Source organism: Dermochelys coriacea, chromosome 6 (assembly GCF_009764565.3).
Source record: "Dermochelys coriacea isolate rDerCor1 chromosome 6, rDerCor1.pri.v4, whole genome shotgun sequence".
Taxonomy (NCBI): domain Eukaryota; kingdom Metazoa; phylum Chordata; order Testudines; family Dermochelyidae; genus Dermochelys; species Dermochelys coriacea.
In genome coordinates, this window is record NC_050073.1 from 124,105,722 (window position 1) to 124,126,218 (window position 20,497).

Here is a 20,497-nt window from a genome sequence, read left to right on the forward strand (position 1 = left end):
CTGGACTGCCCTGAATATAAACACTGGACTATAAGGCTATGAACTATTTCTGAAAAAACTCTTTGCATTTACAGAGTTCACCATCTGTGCTATGAATTTGAATTTCAAGATTGTTCTCAAGTCAGTATGTATACTGATCTTTTAAACATACTCTCTGTCTTTTCTTTTTTAATAAATTTTAGTTTAGTTAATAAGAATTGGCTGTAAGTGTATATTTGGGTAAGATCTGAAATATTCATTAACCTGGGAGGTAACGTGTCCAATCCTTTGAGATTGGTAGAACTTTTTTATATGATTAAGATTTTCAGCAATCTTCATCATATTTGACTTCGGTATCTAGGGGAGGCCTGAGGCTGGGTTACTTTCAGGGAACTGTGTTGTTGGCTTCTGGATAACCAGTAGGGTATTATAGAATCTGTTTTGTGCTGGCTTGATAAATCTAAGTGTTGGATATTTTTGGATTTTTTTACAGTTTCAAATATATTTATATCGGTTACAACACAGAATACGAAGTGTACAGTGCTCACTTTATATTTTTTATTACAAATATTTGCACTGTAAAAAACAAAATAAATAGTATTTGTCAATTCACTTAATACAAATACTGTAGTACAATCTCTTCATAATGAAAGTTGAATTTATAAATGTAGAATTATGTAAAAAAAAACTGCATTCAAAAATAAAACAATGTAAAACTTTAGAGCCTACAAGTCCACTCGGTCCTACTTCTTGTTCAGCTCAGACACACAAGTTTGTTTATATTTGCAGGAGATGATGCTGCCTGCTTCTTGTTTACAATGTCACCTGAAAGTGAGAACAGGCACTGCATGGCATTGTTGTAGCCGGTGTCACAAGATATTTATTTGCCAGATGTTCTAAAGATTCTTATGTCCCTTCATGCGTCAACCACCATTTTGGAGGACGTGTCCATGCTGATGACGAATTCTGCTCGGTAACAATCCCAAGCAGTGCGGAGTGATGCATGTTCATTTTCATCATCTGAGTCAGATGCCACCAACAGAAGGTTGATTTTCTTTGTTGGTGGTTCAGGTTCTGTGGTTTCTGCATCACTATTGCTCTTTTAAGATTCTGAAAGTATGCTCCACACCTCCTCCCTCAGATTTTGGAAGTCACTTAAACCTTGGTTTGAGTGTTGTAGCTATCTTTAGAAATCTGATATTGGAACCTTCTTTGTGTTTTGTCAAATCTGGAGCGAAAGTGTTCTTAAATCAAACAACATATGATAGGTCGTCATTTTAGACTACCATAACACAAAATATATGGCAGAATGCGGGTAAAACCATGGAGCAGGAGACATACAATTCTTCTCCAAGGAATTCAGTCACAAATTTAATTAATGTATTTTTTTTAAGCAAGCATCATCAGCACGGAAGCATGCCCTCTGGAATGGTGGCCAAAGCATGAAGAGGCATATGAATGTTTAGCATATCTGGCATGTAAATACCTTGCAATGATGGCTACAAAAGTGCCATGCAAACGACTTTTCTCACTTTCAGGTGACGTGAATAAGAAGTGGACAGCATTATCTCCCATAAATGTAAACACACTTATTTCTCTTAGCAATTGGCTGAACAAGAAGTAGGACTGAGTGGACTTGTAGGCTCTAAAGTTTTACATTATTTTGTTATTGAGTGCAGTTATGTAACAAAAAAAATCTACATTTGTAAATTGCACTTTCACGATAAAGGGATTGCACTACAGTACTTGTATGAGGTGAATTGAAAAATACAATTTCTTTTGTTTGTCATTTTTACAATGCAAATATTTGTAATCAAAAGTAATATAAAGTAAGCACTGTATACTTTGTATTCTGTGTTGTAATTGAAATCAATATATTTGAAAATGTAGAAAAACATCCAAAATATTTAATACATTTCAATTGTTATTTATTGTTTAACAGTGCGATTAAAACTGCAATTAATTGCAATTCATTTTTTTTAATCACAATTAATTTTTTAGAGTTAATTGTATGTGTTAACTGCGATTGACAGCCCTAAAAATTACGCCTTATTTTCAGTCTTAATTTTGGTACATTCAATTTCTAACCACTGGATCATGTTATACCTTTCTCTACTACACTGAAGAGCCCATTATTAAATATTTATTCCCCACGTGACTGTAATCAAATCACCCCTTAACATTCTCTTTGTTAAAATAAACAGATTGAGCTTCTTGCGTCTATCACTATCAGGCATGTTTTCTAATTTTTTAATCATTCTTGTGGATCTTCTCTGAACCCTCTCCAATTTATCAACATCCTCTTGAATCGTGGGCACCAGAATTGGACGCAGTAATCCAGCAGCGGTCGGACGAATACTGAAGACAGAGATAAAATAACCTCTCTAATCTTATTTAGGATTCCGCTGTTTATGCATCCAAGTATTGCATTAGTCTTTTTCGCCACAGCATCACACTGGATTTAATATTCAGCTGATTATCCACCACACCCCCCAAATCTTTTTCAGAGTCGCTACTGCCTATATTCTTTGTTCCTGTTCTTTAACCATATAAAATGCATTGTTTGCTTACACCCAACTTACCAAGTGATTCAGATTGCTCTACATCAGTGACCTGTCTGCTTCATTACTGACCACTCCCCCAATTTTTATGCCATTTGCAACTTTATCAAGGAGGATTTTATGTTTTCTTCCACATCATTGATAAAAATGTTAAGTAGCATAGGGCCAAAAAACCAATCCTTGCGGGATCCCACTAGAAACACACTAGTTTTATGATTCCCCATTTACAGTTATATTTTGAGACCTATCAGTTAGCCAGTTTTTAACCCATTTAAATATATGCCATGTTAATTTTATGTTTATAGTTTTTTTAATCAAAATTTTGTGTAGTACCAAGTCAAATGCCTTAAGAAGTCTCAATATATCAAACCTTTATCAACCAAACTTGGAATCTCATCAAATAAAGATATCAAATTAGTTTGACAGGATCTATTTTCTATAAACACAGGTTGATTTACATTAACTATATTACCTGCCTTTAATTCTTTATTAATCAAGTCTCATTTCAGCCACTCCACTATCTTGCCCAGGATCCATGTCAGACTAACAGTTCTATAATTATGCAGGTCATCCCAATTACCCTTTATAAATATTGACACAACATTTGCTTTTGTCTGGTCTTCTGAAATTTCCCCAGTGTTCCAACACTTATTGAAAAATTAACAGTCCAAAAGCACCTCAGCCAGCTCTTTTAAAATTCTTGGATGCCAGTTATCCAGACCTGTTGATTTAGAAGTAACATTAGTAGTGGCTGTTTAACATTCTCCAGAAATATGAGTGGAATGAACAGTGTTATCATATGATATGACTGCATTATCTCTTTTTCCCCAAAAAACACAACAAATATTTATTGAACAGTTCTGCCTTTTCTGTATTATTATTAATAATAATAATCATTTCCATCTAGTGATGGACCTGTGACAGGGCCCTATTAGTAGAACCCTGTCACTGATGTTGCTGCAGCATGAAGAAGGCTATGAACAGTTAAACACTTTCTGTTGGGGGATTATGAACACCTGGGTGGTAATCTCTGGGTTAAGAATGTAACTGGGAGGATATAAAAAGAGAAGCTCAAAGGAAAGCTAGAGGGTAAGCCTGGGCTGAGAAGTGAAGGCTGCAGGAAAGCCTCTCCTTGCTGTAAACCTGCATTACACCGTGATAATTCGTAAGAAAGGAATAAATACACACCTCGGTGAAAGGGTAATAATACGGTGGGTGGGTGTGACTGAGACACCACACGAACAGGACAGGTAGTAAACTACATTGGGTAGTGACGTAGGTGCCCTGTGACAGGAACCAATGCCATTGTTAGGGTGTTTTTTTGTTCCTATTATACTTTAAAAAATCTTCTTCATTGTCCTTAACTCTCCTAGCCATGATTTCTCCTTGTATCCCATTGCTTCTCTTATCAATTTTCTACGATTCCTAACTTCTGATTTATGTTAATTACGATCAGCTTCCCCTTTCTTCCATTATTATATTTTATTTTTTACAGCTGCCTTTACTTCCCCTCTAAACCAGGTCATATTTTTTTTTTAACCAATACAGCCTTTTCCCTCAACTGTGGGATTATGGCTTTTGGGGCACCCAGTAAATTGTTCTTAAATAATTCCTAATTATCATTCACATTTCGCTAATTAAATTCTTCCTCTGAGTTTATCTGGCTCATAATATTTTTCAGCTTTGTGAAATTGGCCCTTTCAAAGCACCAAGTATGTACATCTCTGGTCTGGATTTTATTCTGTTTGCACATTATAAGTGTGATCAAATCATGATCACTTATACCTAATTGTCATTCATTTTTAGTTCTGTGATCAGTTGCACTTTTTCTGTCAAGACACAGTCTAATACAGAATTCCCCCCTGCTGGTGTAAAGAATTGATACAGCGATTAGGTGCATGTAAAATGGTAAGGGCCTAATTGTATTTAATGGATTACATCTTGGTTAGTAATACATAATAAATGCATACGCAATATATAAGCAATATAAATGTTGGCCTAATAATCCTATTGGGAAGGAGTGCAAATAAGGCCTTCTTGGCTTACTAAATATCCTGTTGTTCAGTTTTTGGAATGTCTCCGTTGGGTACAGGAAAAAGAAGAGGTCATTGTGACCTGCTAAAGATCAGGATAAACTAGGTACACCCCTCTTAAATAATAAGATTAATAGTTTTGTTATTGTTAATAAGTAGATAAACATGTTATATAATTCGCAAAAAGAAAAGGAGTACTTGTGGCACCTTAGAAACTAACAAATTTATTTGAGCATAAGCTTTCGTGAGCTACAGCTCACTTCATCGGATGCATTCCTCTAAGGTGCCACAAGTACTCCTTTTCTTTTTGCGAATACAGATTAACACGGCTGCTACTCTGAAACATGTTATATAATTGAGTATGTAATGTGGAATTGTATGTATGGTCATAAATATTTATTATTATTACATAACAAGTCAGAAGAGGGGTGTTGATAAAAGTAGAGTGTCATCCTGGGTATAAAAACAGTGTACTGAGATTTAAGTTTTTCCCTTTGTGTACTTCCAGTCAATGCACTGGCCTGTTACATCCCAAGTGATCACTAGGGCAGTGGTTTTCAAACTGTGGGTCATGGCCCAGTAGTGGGTCGTGGAATGTAAGGCACTGGGTCGCAGCAGCTCTGGTCAGCACCGCTGACTGGGCCCTTAAAAGTCCCCCCTCTGCCCCAGCCCTGAGCCCCTCCCACACCCCAAACCCCTCATTCCCAGTTCCATTGGGTTGCAGGCATCAACAATTTTCTTCAACTGGGTCACCAGAAAAAAAGTTTGAAAACCACTGCACTAGGGTGTGGCATTCTGTGCCTATGCTAAAATAAACCTGTTCCTTGGTTTGAATGTGGAATTACAGTGGCATTCGTCTGCTACAGCAAGCAGTGGTTGTCTGCTTTGCTAGGCTCGTAAGGTAACCTGTGGGCCTGATTGGTGGTCCTGAAATATCCTTACAGTTGGATTCAACACTTTTGAGTTAGAAAATTGTCACTTATAAAATTTATAAATCCATGGTACGCCCACATCTTGAATACTGCATGCAGATCTGGTTGCCCCATCTCAAAAAAGATATTTTGGAATTGGAAAAGATACAGAAAAGGGCAACAAAAATTATTAAGGGGGTATGGAACAGCTTCCATATGAGGACAGATTAATAAAATTGGGATTTTTCAGCTTGGAAAAGAGACAACTAAGGGAGGATATGATAGAGATCTATAAAATCATGAGTGATATGGAGAAAGTGTATTAGAAACATTTACTACTTCTTACATCACAAGAACTAGGGGGTCATCACATGAAATTAATAGGCAGCAGGTTAAACACAAACAAAAGGAAATAGTTCTTCATGTAACGCACAGTCAACCTGTGAAACTCTTTGCCAGAGGATGTTGTGAAGGCCAAGATTATAAGAGGGTTAAAAAAAGAACTAGATAAGTTAATGGAGGATAAGTTCATCAGTGGCTATTAGCCAGGATGGATAAGGATGCAAAACCATGCTCTGAAGTGTCCCTAACTTCTGTTTGCCAGAAGCTGGGAATGGGTGACAGGGAATGGATCACTTGATGATTACCTGTTCTGTTCGTTCCCTCTGAAGCACCTTGCATTGGGCCATTGTCGGAAGAGAGGATACTGGGCTAGGTGGACCACTGGTTTGACCCAGTATGGCCATTCTTATGTTCAAGAATGTTTTAGTACTGGAAGCCTTAGACCTCTAGCATGTGTCATTGAAATTTAAAGTTGTCTATGATCATGCAGCTTTTCCCATCTACACATTATAGATAGGTGCATAAGGAGCCAGTCATCCTGCTCCTAAATGTGATTTGTTGATATGTAGTAGACACCAACTAGTACCCCATCTTGGGCCTTATCTGTTAGGACATTTAACCAGGAGCATTCAAGATCATTTTTTTCTAAGTTATCTGTGACCTGGAAACAGGTAATGCCATTTTTGACATAGAGTGCCACTTCCTGTGCCCTTTTGCCCACTCACTCCTTCCTAAATAGGTTATAACCATTGATTTTAACATTCCCAACATGGGAATCATCGTACCAGGTTTCAGTAATACCAGTTAGATCACATTTATGCTCATAAATGAGCAATTCCAATTCATTTTGTTTGTTAACCAGGGTCCTAGCATTGGTGTCTCTATCAAGCATTCTTAAAACTACAATACCCACCTGCTGAAGTGAAAAAACAGATTGACAGAGCCAGAAGAGTACCCAGAAGTCACCTACTACAGGACAGGCCCAACAAAGAAAATAACAGAACGCCACTAGCTGTCACCTTCAGCCCCAACTAAAACCTCTCCAGTGCATCATTACAACCTATCCTGAAAAATGATCCCACACTCTCACAGATCTTGGGAGACAGAACAGTCCTCGCTTGCAGACAGCCTCCCAACCTGAAGCAAATATTCTCCAGCAACCACACACCACACAACTAAAACATTAACCAAGGAACCTATCCTTGCACAAAGCCCGATGCCAACTCTGTCCACATATTTATTCAAGTGACACCATCATAGGACCTACTGACATTAGCCACGCCATCAGGGGCTCGTTCACCTGCACATCTACCAATGTGATATATGCCATTATGTGCCAGCAATGCTCCTCTACCATGTACATTGACCAAACCGGACAGTCTCTATGCAAAAGAATAAATGGACACAAATCTGACATCAGGAATCATAACATTCAAAAACTGGTAGGAGAACACTTCAACCTCTCTGGCCACTCAGTAAAAGATTTAAGGGTGGCAATTTTGCAATAGAAAAGCTTCAAAAACAGACTCCAACGAGAAACTGCTGAGTTTGAATTAATATGCAAACTAGATACCATTAACTTGGGTTTGAATAGAGACTGGGAGTGGCTGGGTCATTACACATATTGAATCTATTTCCCTAAGGTAAGTATCCTCACACCTTCTTGTCAACTGTCTAAATGGGCCATCTTGATTATCACTACAAAAGGTTTTTTTCCCCTGCTAATAGCTCATCTTAACTAATTAGCCTCTCACAGTTTGTATGGCAACTTCCAACTTATCTGTATGTGTATGTATATATATTCTTACTATATGTTCTATTCTATAATCCAATGAAGTGGGCTGCAGCCCACGAAAGCTTATGCTCTAATAAATTTGTTAGTCTCTAAGGTGCCACAAGTACTCCTGTTCTTTTTGCAGATACAGACTAACACACCTGCTGTTCTGAAACCTTGATTAATTTTGTTCTCAACATCTCAATTTTGTGGTGAGTGCTCATATCTTCTCTCTTTTTACTGTTCCCTTTTGTTATTAGTTGAAATCCCTCCTGAATACTCTAGCCAGCTTGTGACAGAGAAGACACGCTATACAACCCCCTTTTCCCACAAAACGTGGACCAACCAATGTTCCACAAAACCAAAACCGTCCACCCTACACTACATATGTAGCTAGCGGTTCACTTCTGTCTTCCTTTGCTCATGGGACAGGAACGATTACAGAGAAGATCATCTGGGCATTCATCTTCAGCACTCTTCTGAGTTCCATTAAATCATCTACTATCTGAGAGATATCCTTCAACACATTGTCATTGATACCAACGTGAACCATCATCAATGGATGCTTTCCTGTCAACTTCAAAAGCCCATCCAATCTTGGAGTAATGTCTCATGACTTGGCTCTGGGAAGACAACACACCATTCTGATGTCCATCTGCCTCTTGCAAAATGTTCTTTCAGTTCTTCTGAGTACTGAATCCCCAACAAGGATCATCTGTCTTCTTTGGACAGCTGTAGAACTCTTTGTGGGAAAGCTTGATTTTCTTATAGGTTGGAGCAAGCTGACATCAAGAGGTGTGTTCTGTACATCTCACCATTCCCTTGCGCCAGCAGGATTTTGTTTCCAAACTGAGGACCTGTTATTGAATGGAAACTACTGGCTGTGTGGAATTCTTCCTAGCCCTCTTCTCTCTGATGGTCATAGCCTGACCATCCCCGTCTATCTCCAGCCATGTAGGATGCTTCCATGACCTCTTGCAGCCTGGTGGTTTGTAACGACCAGAAGCATCTTGGATTTCCTTTCCGACTCCTTGGTGGCCAGCTCTGTTCTTCCTTGAATCTGGGGTACCAATGTTTCCTGAACCTGACTGTCTAGGAATGCCTCAGCTTCTCAATACTATCTTTATTTGCCCTCCAATCCTGAAGCATGGCCACCAATTTGCATTTCATGAACAGGAAGTCGCTTCTGGCTTCAGGCAGTAAAGAAAAATGATACATCCATTACACGTCACCATCACTGTTCATTGCTGGCTATCTTGAAATTGCCTGTAGAACCAAATCTGGAAAGAAAACCTCTCACAAGCTTTCTCTTAACTCCCTCTCAAACTCTCCTATTAGTTGCCCTCTGTTCAGGGCTCTTGAGTTTGCCTAGCAAGTGACCAAGTCTCCATGCTTAGCTCAGCTCAACTCTATCCCTCACCACCAGGGAATGATTAATCACTCAGAGACTTCAAACAGCTATGCTGATCAAAGCTCCAAGGGTTAGAACCTCATGGCCTTTACCAAGGCACCAACAAACAGATCCATTTCAGCTGCTTACTCAGGTACCTATTGCCCAGCTGTGTAGTCCCTACCCAGAGAGCAAACAGTCAAAGAACCAACAGACAGATCAAATGCAGGACTCATCAAGTTCTGCCACCTCCAAGCACAGACTCCACAGCTATACCCTCACAACTCCTGTTAGCTGCCTCTGTTCTGATGACAGTTAACACCCTAACAGTCTGGTGTATTAGAGTGTCAGGTTGGTTTATTTGTGTCACACTTTCCATGCTTAGTGAGCAATGGTTTGAGCGTTGGCCTGCTAAACCCAGGGTTGTGAGTTCAATCCTTGAGGGGGCCATTTAGAGATCTGGGCCAAAAAAAATTGGGGATTGTGCCTGCTTTGAGCAGGGGGTTGGACTAGATGATCTCCTGAGGTCCCTTCCAACTCTGATATTCTATGATTCTGATTCTATGATAACAATCACATTAGGTACGTTTGACAGAAAAGGTGGCTGGGGACAGGTGGGTATGAGAGGAGTCCCAACTTGGGATCCCCTCCCACAGCAGCTGGTAAATGTGACTGGGTGGACAGCACATAGGTATAAATGGAAGCAGTTTTGCTAAGGAACCCTTCCCGGAGAAGATGGGAAAGAGGAAGGGGGGCAGACAGATGTGCGTATGTGTTTTATTCAGAAAACCAATCCCCACAGGAGCAGATGGGAAATGTCAATAGGGCAGAGGGGTGTGTGCGATCTTTCTCAGGACACCCCAATGGAGCAGACGGGAAATGTGAATAGGCCACAGGGGTGTGTGCGATCTTTCTCAGGACACCCCACTGCAGCAGACGGGAAATGTGAATAGGGCACAGGGGTGTGTGCGATCTTTCTCAGGACACCCCAATGGAGAAGACGGGAAAGGTGAATAGGGCACAGGGGTGTGTGCGATCTTTCTCAGGACACCCCACTGCAGCAGACGGGAAATGTGAATAGGGCACAGGGGTGTGTGCGATCTTTCTCAGGACACCCCAATGGAGAAGACGGGAAAGGTGAATAGGGCACAGGGGTGTGTGCGATCTTTCTCAGGACACCCCAATGGAGCAGACGGGAAATGTGAATAGGCCACAGGGGTGTGTGCGATCTTTCTCAGGACACCCCAATGGAGCAGACGGGAAATGTGAATAGGCCACAGGGGTGTGTGCGATCTTTCTCAGGACACCCCACTGCAGCAGACGGGAAATGTGAATAGGCCACAGGGGCGTGTGCGATCTTTCTCAGGACACCCCAATGGAGCAGACGGGAAATGTGAATAGGGCACAGGGGTGTGTGCGATCTTTCTCAGGACACCCCACTGCAGCAGACGGGAAATGTGAATAGGGCACAGGGGTGTGTGCGATCTTTCTCAGGACACCCCAATGGAGAAGACGGGAAAGGTGAATAGGGCACAGGGGTGTGTGCGATCTTTCTCAGGACACCCCAATGGAGCAGACGGGAAATGTGAATAGGCCACAGGGGTGTGTGCGATCTTTCTCAGGACACCCCAATGGAGCAGACGGGAAATGTGAATAGGCCACAGGGGTGTGTGCGATCTTTCTCAGGACACCCCAATGGAGCAGACGGGAAATGTGAATAGGCCACAGGGGCGTGTGCGATCTTTCTCAGGACACCCCAATGGAGCAGACGGGAAATGTGAATAGGCCACAGGGGCGTGTGCGATCTTTCTCAGGACACCCCAATGGAGCAGAGGGAAGTGTATCTGGGACGGGAGTGAAGTCCCCACTCTCCTTGTCTAGCCTTGGACTCCCTGGAGGCACCAAGCACGTGCCCCTTCACCTGGCAGGCGGCCGTTACGGCGGTTGGGAATCGAGCGCCGCAACACGAGCGTTCGGCCGCTGAGATTTGAAACACCCGCTCGCTTCCCGCGCGGCAGGCCCCGCCCCACCAGTCAGCGACCGCGTCGACGCGAGGAACGCGCACGCCCCCTCCGCCCTGCCCGCGGGGCGGTTGCAGCCCTCTCACGAGGAAGAAGGATTAAGCCGCAGTTAGCGGTAGCTCCTTTGGGGGCAGCTGAGGAACCCGGGTGGTACTAACCGCTGCTCCCACCCAGCCCAGGGTGCCGTGGGGCACAGTGCGTTGGCCCGGCCGCGCCGCAACAGAGCCCGCCGCCCATTGCCACCCCTGATGCCCCACGCCGCCTCCTCCCTGCTTACCACGTATCCCCCCCACACATAGAGAAAGTTCCCGTCCACCACGGCGCAGTGGCCGCTCCGTTCCTCGGCCACGCAGAACTGCTGAGAAGGAGGAGGACCCGCCGCCATCTTACGAAGGGGGGAAGGGAGGCGTCTGCCGCAACGACCGCGACCCGCCACCACCTTCTGGAGCGCCACCTGCTCTCCGCCGCTCGGTCACCCTCCGGCGGACGGGAAGCGGAGAGGGTCCAAACTATGGGGAGTCGCGGAACGAGCAGCGCCTCCTCTCCCCCCGCCCCAAATCAGGCGCTCACGTGGGAGGAAGTGGGGGGGCTGCGGGATCAGCGAGGGGACTCGGGGCCAGGCTCTGTGGCTCAGCTCCCTCCATCTGCTTCTCGAGGGGGCTGCTCACGTAGCAGGCCGAAGTTTGCGCCTCATGTTCAGGGTGCAGGGCCTCTTGCTGTGCTGGTTTGCTCCCCCTTCCGACACAATAAGAACCATCTCATGCTCTTGCTCTAGCCCCTCAAGATGAGGGGCACCTCTTTCATTGGGGGGGCATTAGGACCTCGAGCACCCTACATGCGGCTCCCGCGGGCTTTGAAATTGAACAAGTGATCACATGGGGTCGCGGGGCCTGTGCACCGGGGGTCTGTCCGTATTACAACATTTTATTGCGCTTGAACGTGATAGTGAACGGCCCATTTAAGCTGATGCTGACCATGAGTTCTCCTAGTCGGTGCTGGCTGCTAAACCTTATGACCTTATGTCATCCAGCGTTGGCCAAACACGATAGGAACTGTCGTATTGTAGGGGCTCAGACCCCTAATCAATCTCCTCCATTATTGTCCTGTCTCTGAGGGGGGCCAACATCCGATGCAGTGAGCTGCAGCTCACGAAAGCTTATGCTCGAATAAATGGGTTAGTCTCTAAGGTGCCACAAGTCCTCCTTTCCTTTTTGCGAGTACAGACTAGCACGGCTGCTACCCTGAAACCCAACATCAAATGCTTTCAGCGAAGGGTGCAGGAAACCCCACGGTGGGCAGATACGGGATAATCCGTGCCCGTTATAGGTTTATCCTACTCCTTATGAGAGACTGGTTTAAACGCCAACGTTTATAACCTTGCAAACAACACTATGGAATGTGGACAGACCCCCTGGAATAGCAACATCCTGTGGGCCACAAGATCTGGAAAAAGAAAAGGCGGACTTGTGGCACCTTAGAGACTAACAAATTTATTAGAGCATAAGCTTTCGTGAGCTACATCTCACTTCATCGGAAGCTTATGCTCAAATAAATGTGTTAGTCTCTACGGTGCCACAAGTCCTCCTTTTCTTTTTGCGAATACAGACTAACACGGCTGCTACTCTAAGATCTGGAAAGAATCATTTAAACCCCCTGGAAATTTTAGAGGACATCTGGGGACGCCCCAGCACCTCTGGTAAGGAACTCCATGCTCCCCCCCCCCCGGGCTCAGTATCACAGAAGATGTGTAGGTTTCCGAGTAGCAGCCGTGTTAGTCTGTATTCGCAAAAAGAAAAGGAGGACTTGTGGCACCTTAGAGACTAACAAATTTATTTGAGCAGAAGCTTTCGTGAGCTACAGCTCACTTCATCGGATGCCAATGACATTGACTTCATCGGGTGCCACAAGTACTCCTTTTCTTTTTGAGAAGATGTGTAGGAGCCCCCCGAACAGGACCAAGGCCTGGGTCTGCCGCTGCTACCGGGAATGGAGGCGATTGCGGTCTCCCGCATGACCCTCCCTACAACCGCGGCCCTGCCCGGTCCCCCCGAGCTAACCAATGCCCGGCGCCGGCCCCAGCTGAGCTGAGCTTGGAGCAAAGCTCGAGACCCGCTCGCCGAAGTCGACGGCAGCCCTGGCGTCCGCCGCCCCGCCCCGCCCCATTGGCAGGGGACGGGCCCGGGACAGCCCCTAGAGGCGGGGCCGGCGGCCGCTGGCGCCAACTGTTCAAGATGGCTGCCGAGAAGCTGAGGAGCAAAGTGGGCTCTGCCTTCAAGATGCACGGGTTGCTGCTCCGAGCGTGAGTAGCCGGCCGGCCCGGGGCCCGGGGCCCGGGGCCCGCTCTCCGCCCGCAGCCGGGCTCGGGGCGGCGCAGAGCGAGCGGGGAGAGTGGCAATGTCGCACAAACCCCGGCGGAGAGGCGGGGACATGCGGCGCCCCCTTCCCCTTCCCCTTCCCCTTCCCGTGCCCGGGGGAGCGGCTGCAAAGTGCCACTCCGCCCCCGTCCCGTCCCGTCCCGTCCCGTCCCGCGGCGGCGGAGGCAAGCAGCTGCCACCCTCTTCCTCCTCCCGACCCTGCTCGCCCCAAGTGGGGAGAGCCCGGCCCTCCCGCGAGTGACCCATCGCCCTCCATCACCAGGGGGAGATACTGATACCCAAAACATACTCCTGAGGGGTGCTCCGAGTTCACGATATATGTAAGAATCTGGGGAGGTAGGAAATACTTCCCTCCAGGCGAGAGACAGCAGCAAGCAGGCAGTTTAATGTGCAGTGTCTCTTCTGCCCAATAATGAGAATACTTGGTACGGATCTTATGGGCTGAGGCACAGATCTGCACAAGTATTTAGGCTCCTGACTTCCACTGAAGTCAGTGGAAGTTAGGAGCCTAAATACCTGTGAGGATCTGGGCCTTAATTCCCTCTCTTGGTGTTATACTAGAACAGAAGTAAAACTCTTCCTGCTAGTGGTTGAAGGAATCCTTTGTCATGTTAAATACTGGCTTCGAAAGCTTATGCTCTAATAAATTTGTTAGTCTCTAAGGTGCCACAAGTACTCCTTTTCTTTTTGTCTTCAGAAAGTAACTACTAGTCCAGCTATCGCTCCCCAGACACGCTTTGGGTGTCGGAGCTTTATAATATCTGGTGTCGCTTCTGTTCCTGCAACCCAGCGGGCAGGCTTTTATTTCTCTTGCACTGAAAAGTATTTTAACAGAAATAATAGAGTACTCAATTGTGGTTTACTATATAAAAGCCTTGAAATAGGAGTAGGTTCATGCTACAGATTAGTGTTCATCATAAACTTTGTGTAGGAAATTTATGACCTGTGATCTCCCCTGACGTGAGTATAAAACATATTAACTACTATGGTTTAAATCTCAAATAATTAGGCCCTACAAATATTTAGGCACATGCTTAGTTTGTGCACTATGAGTAGTCAAAGTGCATAAAGTCAATCATGTACCTAAGTTTTTTCAGAATTGGAGCCTATGATTGCAAAGGAAATGAGTTTATTTTCAAGTAGGTTCCCCATGGAAATTAAGATGGCTGTGTAGAGCATTCTATGCATCTCAACACCATTGGCAGCCTGATTTGAGGGCAGGCCTAGGGTTAGTCTAGAAAGAATCTAAGACTATGTCAACACTATGCACCTTTTAGCAACACAGCTGTGCTGCTAAAAGGCGTGCAGTGTAGATGCTGTTGGTTGGCAGGAGAGAGCTCTCCCCCTGACATAAAAAAACTTCCACCCCCAACGAGCCGGCAGTAGCTTTGTCGGCAGGAGAGCTCTCCCACTGACAAAGCACTGTTCACATCTGCGCTTTTCGTCAGCAAAACTTTTGTTGTTCGGGGTGCGTGTGTTTTTTTCAAAGCCCTGAAATACAAAAGTTTTGACAGGTTTCAGAGTAGCAGCGGTGTTAGTCTGTATTCGCAAAAAGAAAAGGAGTACTTGTGGCACCTTAGAGACTAACAAATTTATTAGAGCATAAGCTTTCGTGAGCTACAGCTCACTTCATCGGATGCATTTGGTGGAAAAAAACAGAGGAGAGATTTATATACACACACAGAGAACATGAAACAATGGGTTTATCATACACACTGTAAGGAGAGTGATCACTTAAGATAAGCCATCACCAGCAGCAGGGGGGGGAAAGGAGGAAAACCTTTCATGGTGACAGGCAAGGTAGGCTATTTCCAGCAGTTAACAAGAATATCAGAGGAACAGTGGGGGGTGGGGTGGGGAGGGGGGGAGAAATACCATGGGGAAATAGTTTTACTTTGTGTAATGACTCATCCATTCCCAGTCTCTATTCAAGCCTAAGTTAATTGTATCCAGTTTGCAAATTAATTCCAATTCAGCAGTCTCTCGTTGGAGTCTGTTTTTGAAGCTTTTTTGTTGAAGGATAGCCACTCTCAGGTCTGTAATCGAGTGACCAGAGAGATTGAAGTGTTCTCCAACTGGTTTTTGAATGTTATAATTCTTGACGTCTGATTTGTGTCCATTCATTCTTTTACGTAGAGACTGTCCAGTTTGGCCAATGTACATGGCAGAGGGGCATTGCTGGCACATGATGGCATATATCACATTGGTAGATGCGCAGGTGAACGAGCCTCTGATAGTGTGGCTGATATGATTAGGCCCTATGATGGTGTCCCCTGAATAGATATGTGGACAGAGTTGGCAACGGGCTTTGTTGCAAGGATAGGTTCCTGGGTTAGTGGTTCTGTTGTGTGGTGTGTGGTTGCTGGTGAGTATTTGCTTCAGATTGGGGGGCTGTCTGTAAGCAAGGACGGGTCTGTCTCCCAAGATCTGTGAGAGTGATGGGTCGTCCTTCAGGATAGGTTGTAGATCCTTGATGATGCGTTGGAGAGGGTTTAGTTGGGGGCTGAAGGTGATGGCTAGTGGCGTTCTGTTATTTTCTTTGTTGGGCCTGTCCTGTAGTAGGTGACTTCTGGGTACTCTTCTGGCTCTGTCAATCTGTTTCTTCACTTCAGCAGTGGGTATTGTAGTTGTAGGAATGCATGATAGAGATCTTGTAGGTGTTTGTCTCTGTCTGAGGGGTTGGAGCAAATGCGGTTATATCGTAGAGCTTGGCTGTAGACAATGGATCGAGTGGTATGATCTGGATGAAAGCTAGAGGCATGTAGGTAGGAATAGCGGTCAGTAGGTTTCCGATATAGGGTGGTGTTTATGTGACCATCGCTTATTAGCACCGTAGTGTCCAGGAAGTGGATCTCTTGTGTGGACTGGTCCAGGCTGAGGTTGATGGTGGGATGGAGATTGTTGAAATCCTGGTGGAATTCTTCAAGGGCTTCTTTTCCATGGGTCCAGATGATGAAGATGTCATCAATGTAGCGCAAGTAGAGTAGGGGCATTAGGGGACGAGAGCTGAGGAAGCGTTGTTCTAAGTCAGCCATAAAAAAGTTGGCATACTGTGGGGCCATGCGGGTACCCATCGCAGTGCCGCTGATTTGAAGGTATACATTGTCACCAAATGTGAAATAGTTATGGGTGAGGACAAAGTCACAAAGTTCATCCACCAGGTTAGCCGTGACAGTATCGGGGATACTGTTCCTGACGGCTTGTAGTCCATCTTTGTGTGGAATGTTGGTGTAGAGGCTTCTACATCCATAGTGGCTAGGATGGTGTTTTTTGGTGATCTTCCTATGGACTGTAGTTTCCTCAGGAAGTCAGTGGTGTCTCGAAGATAGCTGGGAGTGCTGGTAATGAAGGGCCTGAGGAGGGAGTCTACATAGCCAGACAATCCTGCTGTCAGGGTGCCAATGCCTGAGATGATGAGGCGTCCAGGATTTCCAGGTTTATGGATCTTGGGTAGCAGATAGAATACCCCAGGTCGGGGTTCTAGGCGTGTGTCTGTGTGGATTTGTTCTTGTGCTTTTTCAGGGAGTTTTGACGTTCAGGTTCCAGTGTAGACAGAGCCTAACAGGAGACTTGTCCCCAGCCACTAGTATCCTCATTTCAGTTCTCAATTATTCACCGATAATATGGTTCTGTTGCTCATATTTTTTCCTCTAGAGAACTTAATACAATAGTGATTCTCTTTTCTTTTTGGCTTGAACAGGGGGTTCAATTATGCAGGGCATTAAATTTTTTTTTTTTTTTAATTTTTAAAAACAATTATTTTGGACAGTGTCCTACAGTCCTACATTACTGAAATTTCTGAGGATTCTAATTTTAGAACTCCTGGGACCCAGGGGTTAAATGTGGTGAAATATTTTGAAGTTCAGAGTGTTGACCAAAATTTCATTTTTGATCAACTGTTAGATGACATTTATCACAGAATTGCTTTTCTTTAAATACTGGCCTTTAGTTTGAGTTTTAGGGAAGGAGTATAGATGAAAAAAATTATTTTAAGTGGAATTTTGCATAGCTTTTAAAAATAATCTCTTAAATTGATTTTTTCTCCCTTTCTATTGCAAAATAGTAGGTATACTGGCAGCCTAAGTCATCTGACAGCCCTGTCTATAGATATACATCTTCAAACTACTCTGTCAGATTTTTTTTTGTAAGAAGAGAGCTTCTATTCTTCCTTTTCAATGCTTTCTTCAGATGAGTGGGAACTCCAGAACTGTGGGAGTGAGTAGGTGGTATTTTGAATATAATAATTTGAGTTTCTGGTCCAAGTGGAAGGAATATTTTTCCCTGTGTTTTCTCTTCTTTCTTCCTTCATTCCCTTCCCTTTTATATGTCTATCTTCTCTCCCTTTTATTTTTAATGTTTCCATGGATAGTATTCAGAGCATCATACTTCACTGTGTCAAGATAATAAGAGTCTTCCCAAGATGATGAGGTCTCTAGGATAGATTAGACTTTGTCTTGCGTTCTCCTTAAAAACCCACATAGTAGGGTAGGACATTGGATTGCACAGTGCGCATCCTGCCTGGAGGATCTATTGAGATCACCAAGGCCTGCAGCTTTATACTTAATTTTTCTATTCTTGGAGCTTTTTTAATTTCTGAGCATCTTTGATTTAAATGGGATCAGGATAATTATTTCTATGCTCCTTCTCGCTAATAACCACAAGCCTTATAGCAGTTGTGTGTGCACATGTCAATATTATAATAGTGGACATAAAGCATATATTTTATTTATTGAATATTAATTTCTTATCTTGGCTAACTTATTTTTTCATTCCAATTAGTGAAGCTAATAAATATCTTACTGAAGCTCTTCAGTCTGTCAATGAATTAGAGCTTGAAGATGTAATAGAAAACATCATTGATGCTGTTGAAAAACAGCCTTGTAAGTAACTTTTTTTTTTTCTAAACCTTCTAAATTAATTCTGCCTTTATAATGTTATCTGTAAAAGGAAAAACCTACTGACAGCTCACTAAGGTGTTTGTTCTAGTGAAGCTGTTTGAACATAGATGCATGTTACATATATTTACTGTTGACTTCCTGTTTTGCTAAATATTAAGGTTTATCACTTCATCAAAAACCAGTGTAATTTTGCCACTTCCGAAGTCTGGCAGCCCTGCTTCTCCTGACTGTCCAGACTGTGTTAACCTATTTGAATAATAATGTGAACCTGTATAAAAAGCTTCTGGAACAATGAACCTGCAGTATATGAAGCTGCTGTAGGCTATTTTGGCTGCCTTACAGGGATTAACTATAATAATCTTGTTCTAAATTCTGAGTTAACTACAGATACAGTATGAAGATTTGCGTAGAAATGTAGTTTTCTGGCAAATATATTTAATGAACTGCCTTTAGAAATTTCCCATAGAAAATGTAGGGTACCATATGTAATTTGCTGAAAATATAATGATTTGTAAAGAATATTTAAGAGACATTTTGAAGGAGGATATTAAATCATTTTTGTAAAATATTTGAAACATATTTAATTTAATACTTGTCATTTTCCATAGGCTGTAATTTTAATCTTATGAAACATTCTTTTCAGTGTCCTCTAATATGATTGAACGGGCCACAGTGGAAGCCGCAGTCCAGGAATGTAGCCAGTCATTAGATGAAACTATGTATGGTGATACAAATTTATTTTTATTTGAAATTTATGGCTAGATAGTGTGCATTCACTGATTTCTTCTTGGGGAATAAATGTCAGATGTTTTCTGCAATGCATACAGTAATTGCTCCGTGTTTTTTGTCTCCTGATTATTTAATTTAAAACTGAGTAATCTTCTTTCTTAGGAAATTTGCTTCCCAAATATAGACTTGTAGGGATTGTGATATGGTTCTAACATTCTTAAATTAAAATGCTATGGCTTTGTGTTACACATATTATATACTGAATATCTGCCAACAAAAATAGAAATAAATATTTTTGAGAATGAACTTTATTTTTGTGCGTTTTCAGTTGGACTTTCTCTTTTCCATTATTACTCATCAATATGTTATTATTTTTCTGCATTTCTTAAGATATCTTTTGTTCTTGAAACATTTCATGGTGCTCTTTGTACTCAGTTTGGCTTTTACTAGACTATTACTGAATTTTGAAAACTGACCCATTGTTGGGGCTGCTGAGAGTATTATGTGTGTGTGATACACACACACACACACACAGAGATAATATGAAAGGATTTATTTAAAATTGTGTTTATTGGGATTATAATACAAACTGACTAAAACAGATAAATGATTAAGAAAGTCAATAAGGTGGTGCAACCCTATAGTTCCTAGATATGAGGTCATATCTCCATCTGACTTGGAATACTTTCTCTTTTGCCAGTTCGTTAGAACTGTAACAACATAAGTAGTTTTTTCACATAGTTGCTCTCACATATTTAGGTCTCAATCCTGAAGAGAAATCTGTGTGGGTAGATCCTAGTGCAGAGTACCCCTGAAGTCAATAGAGCTCTGTGGACCAAAGAGTATCCCTTTCACAATTCTGTTGTGATAAACTCGAAGACAAAGCATCTGTCAGAGAGCCATGTTGTTCCATAACGAAGGCATTTTCTCCCTTAGGCAAAAAAGAAAAGGAGTACTTGTGTACCTAAGAGACTAACAAATTTATTTGAGCATAAGCTTTCGTGAGCTATAGCTCACTTCATCGGGCTTATGCTCAAATAAATGTATTAGTCTCTAAAGTGCCACAAGTACTCCTTTTCCTTTTTGCGAATACAGACTAACACGGCTGCTACTCCCTTTGACAATGATGGATGTTTTCTGCCTGTAAGCTTCAATACGTCCTGACATTACAAATCAACGCTGTAATTTTTATCAACTCTGAAGCTGTTACAATTATAATAAGAGGATTAAAACTTAGATTAATTGTTGGAAAGGAACCAACAATAAATTCAGTGGCATACAACCCTTCCAAGAAATGGTATGAAAAGGAGCATGCATACATAGTAACCACTTTTTTAAAATTATCTTGACCCATAACAAAGCTATTTTATTTCAAACTATGTAACACTGCATATTAATAAATAATCTTGACAAATTCTGTTTAAAAATTTGGCAATTTTTGTGAAAGAAAGAAGAGCACACAATTTATTTTCTCTTTAATTTCC

At 42.9% G+C, this 20,497-nt stretch overlaps 2 protein-coding genes across 6 annotated transcripts in view; one reads left to right on the forward strand and one right to left on the reverse strand.

Annotated features, from left to right (window-relative positions):
* Nucleotides 1-11,880, reverse strand: part of KLHDC1 (kelch domain containing 1) — a 73,638-nt gene extending 61,758 nt beyond the window's left edge. The window contains exon 1 of one of the 2 annotated variants that reach the window (XM_038407044.2): nucleotides 11,289-11,880. In XM_038407044.2, coding sequence (XP_038262972.1) covers nucleotides 11,289-11,396 — 108 coding nt within the window. In that variant the 5' untranslated portion in view covers nucleotides 11,397-11,880. The remainder of the gene's footprint in view (nucleotides 1-11,288) is intronic. The other variant, XM_038407046.2, reaches the window with a different exon arrangement.
* A 1,281-nt stretch (nucleotides 11,881-13,161) lies between these two features.
* Nucleotides 13,162-20,497, forward strand: part of POLE2 (DNA polymerase epsilon 2, accessory subunit) — a 31,590-nt gene continuing 24,254 nt past the window's right edge. For 3 of the 4 annotated variants that reach the window (XR_006281820.1, XM_038406867.2, XM_043515652.1), the window contains exons 1-3: nucleotides 13,162-13,310; nucleotides 18,166-18,266; nucleotides 18,928-19,003. Coding sequence is in view for 3 of the 4 variants with exons in the window: in XM_038406867.2 (XP_038262795.1) it covers nucleotides 13,243-13,310; nucleotides 18,166-18,266; nucleotides 18,928-19,003 (245 nt within the window). In the remaining variant the exon portion in view is untranslated. Of the gene's footprint in view, nucleotides 13,311-16,938; nucleotides 17,606-18,165; nucleotides 18,267-18,927; nucleotides 19,004-20,497 lie in introns of those variants that run through there. The other variant, XM_043515651.1, reaches the window with a different exon arrangement.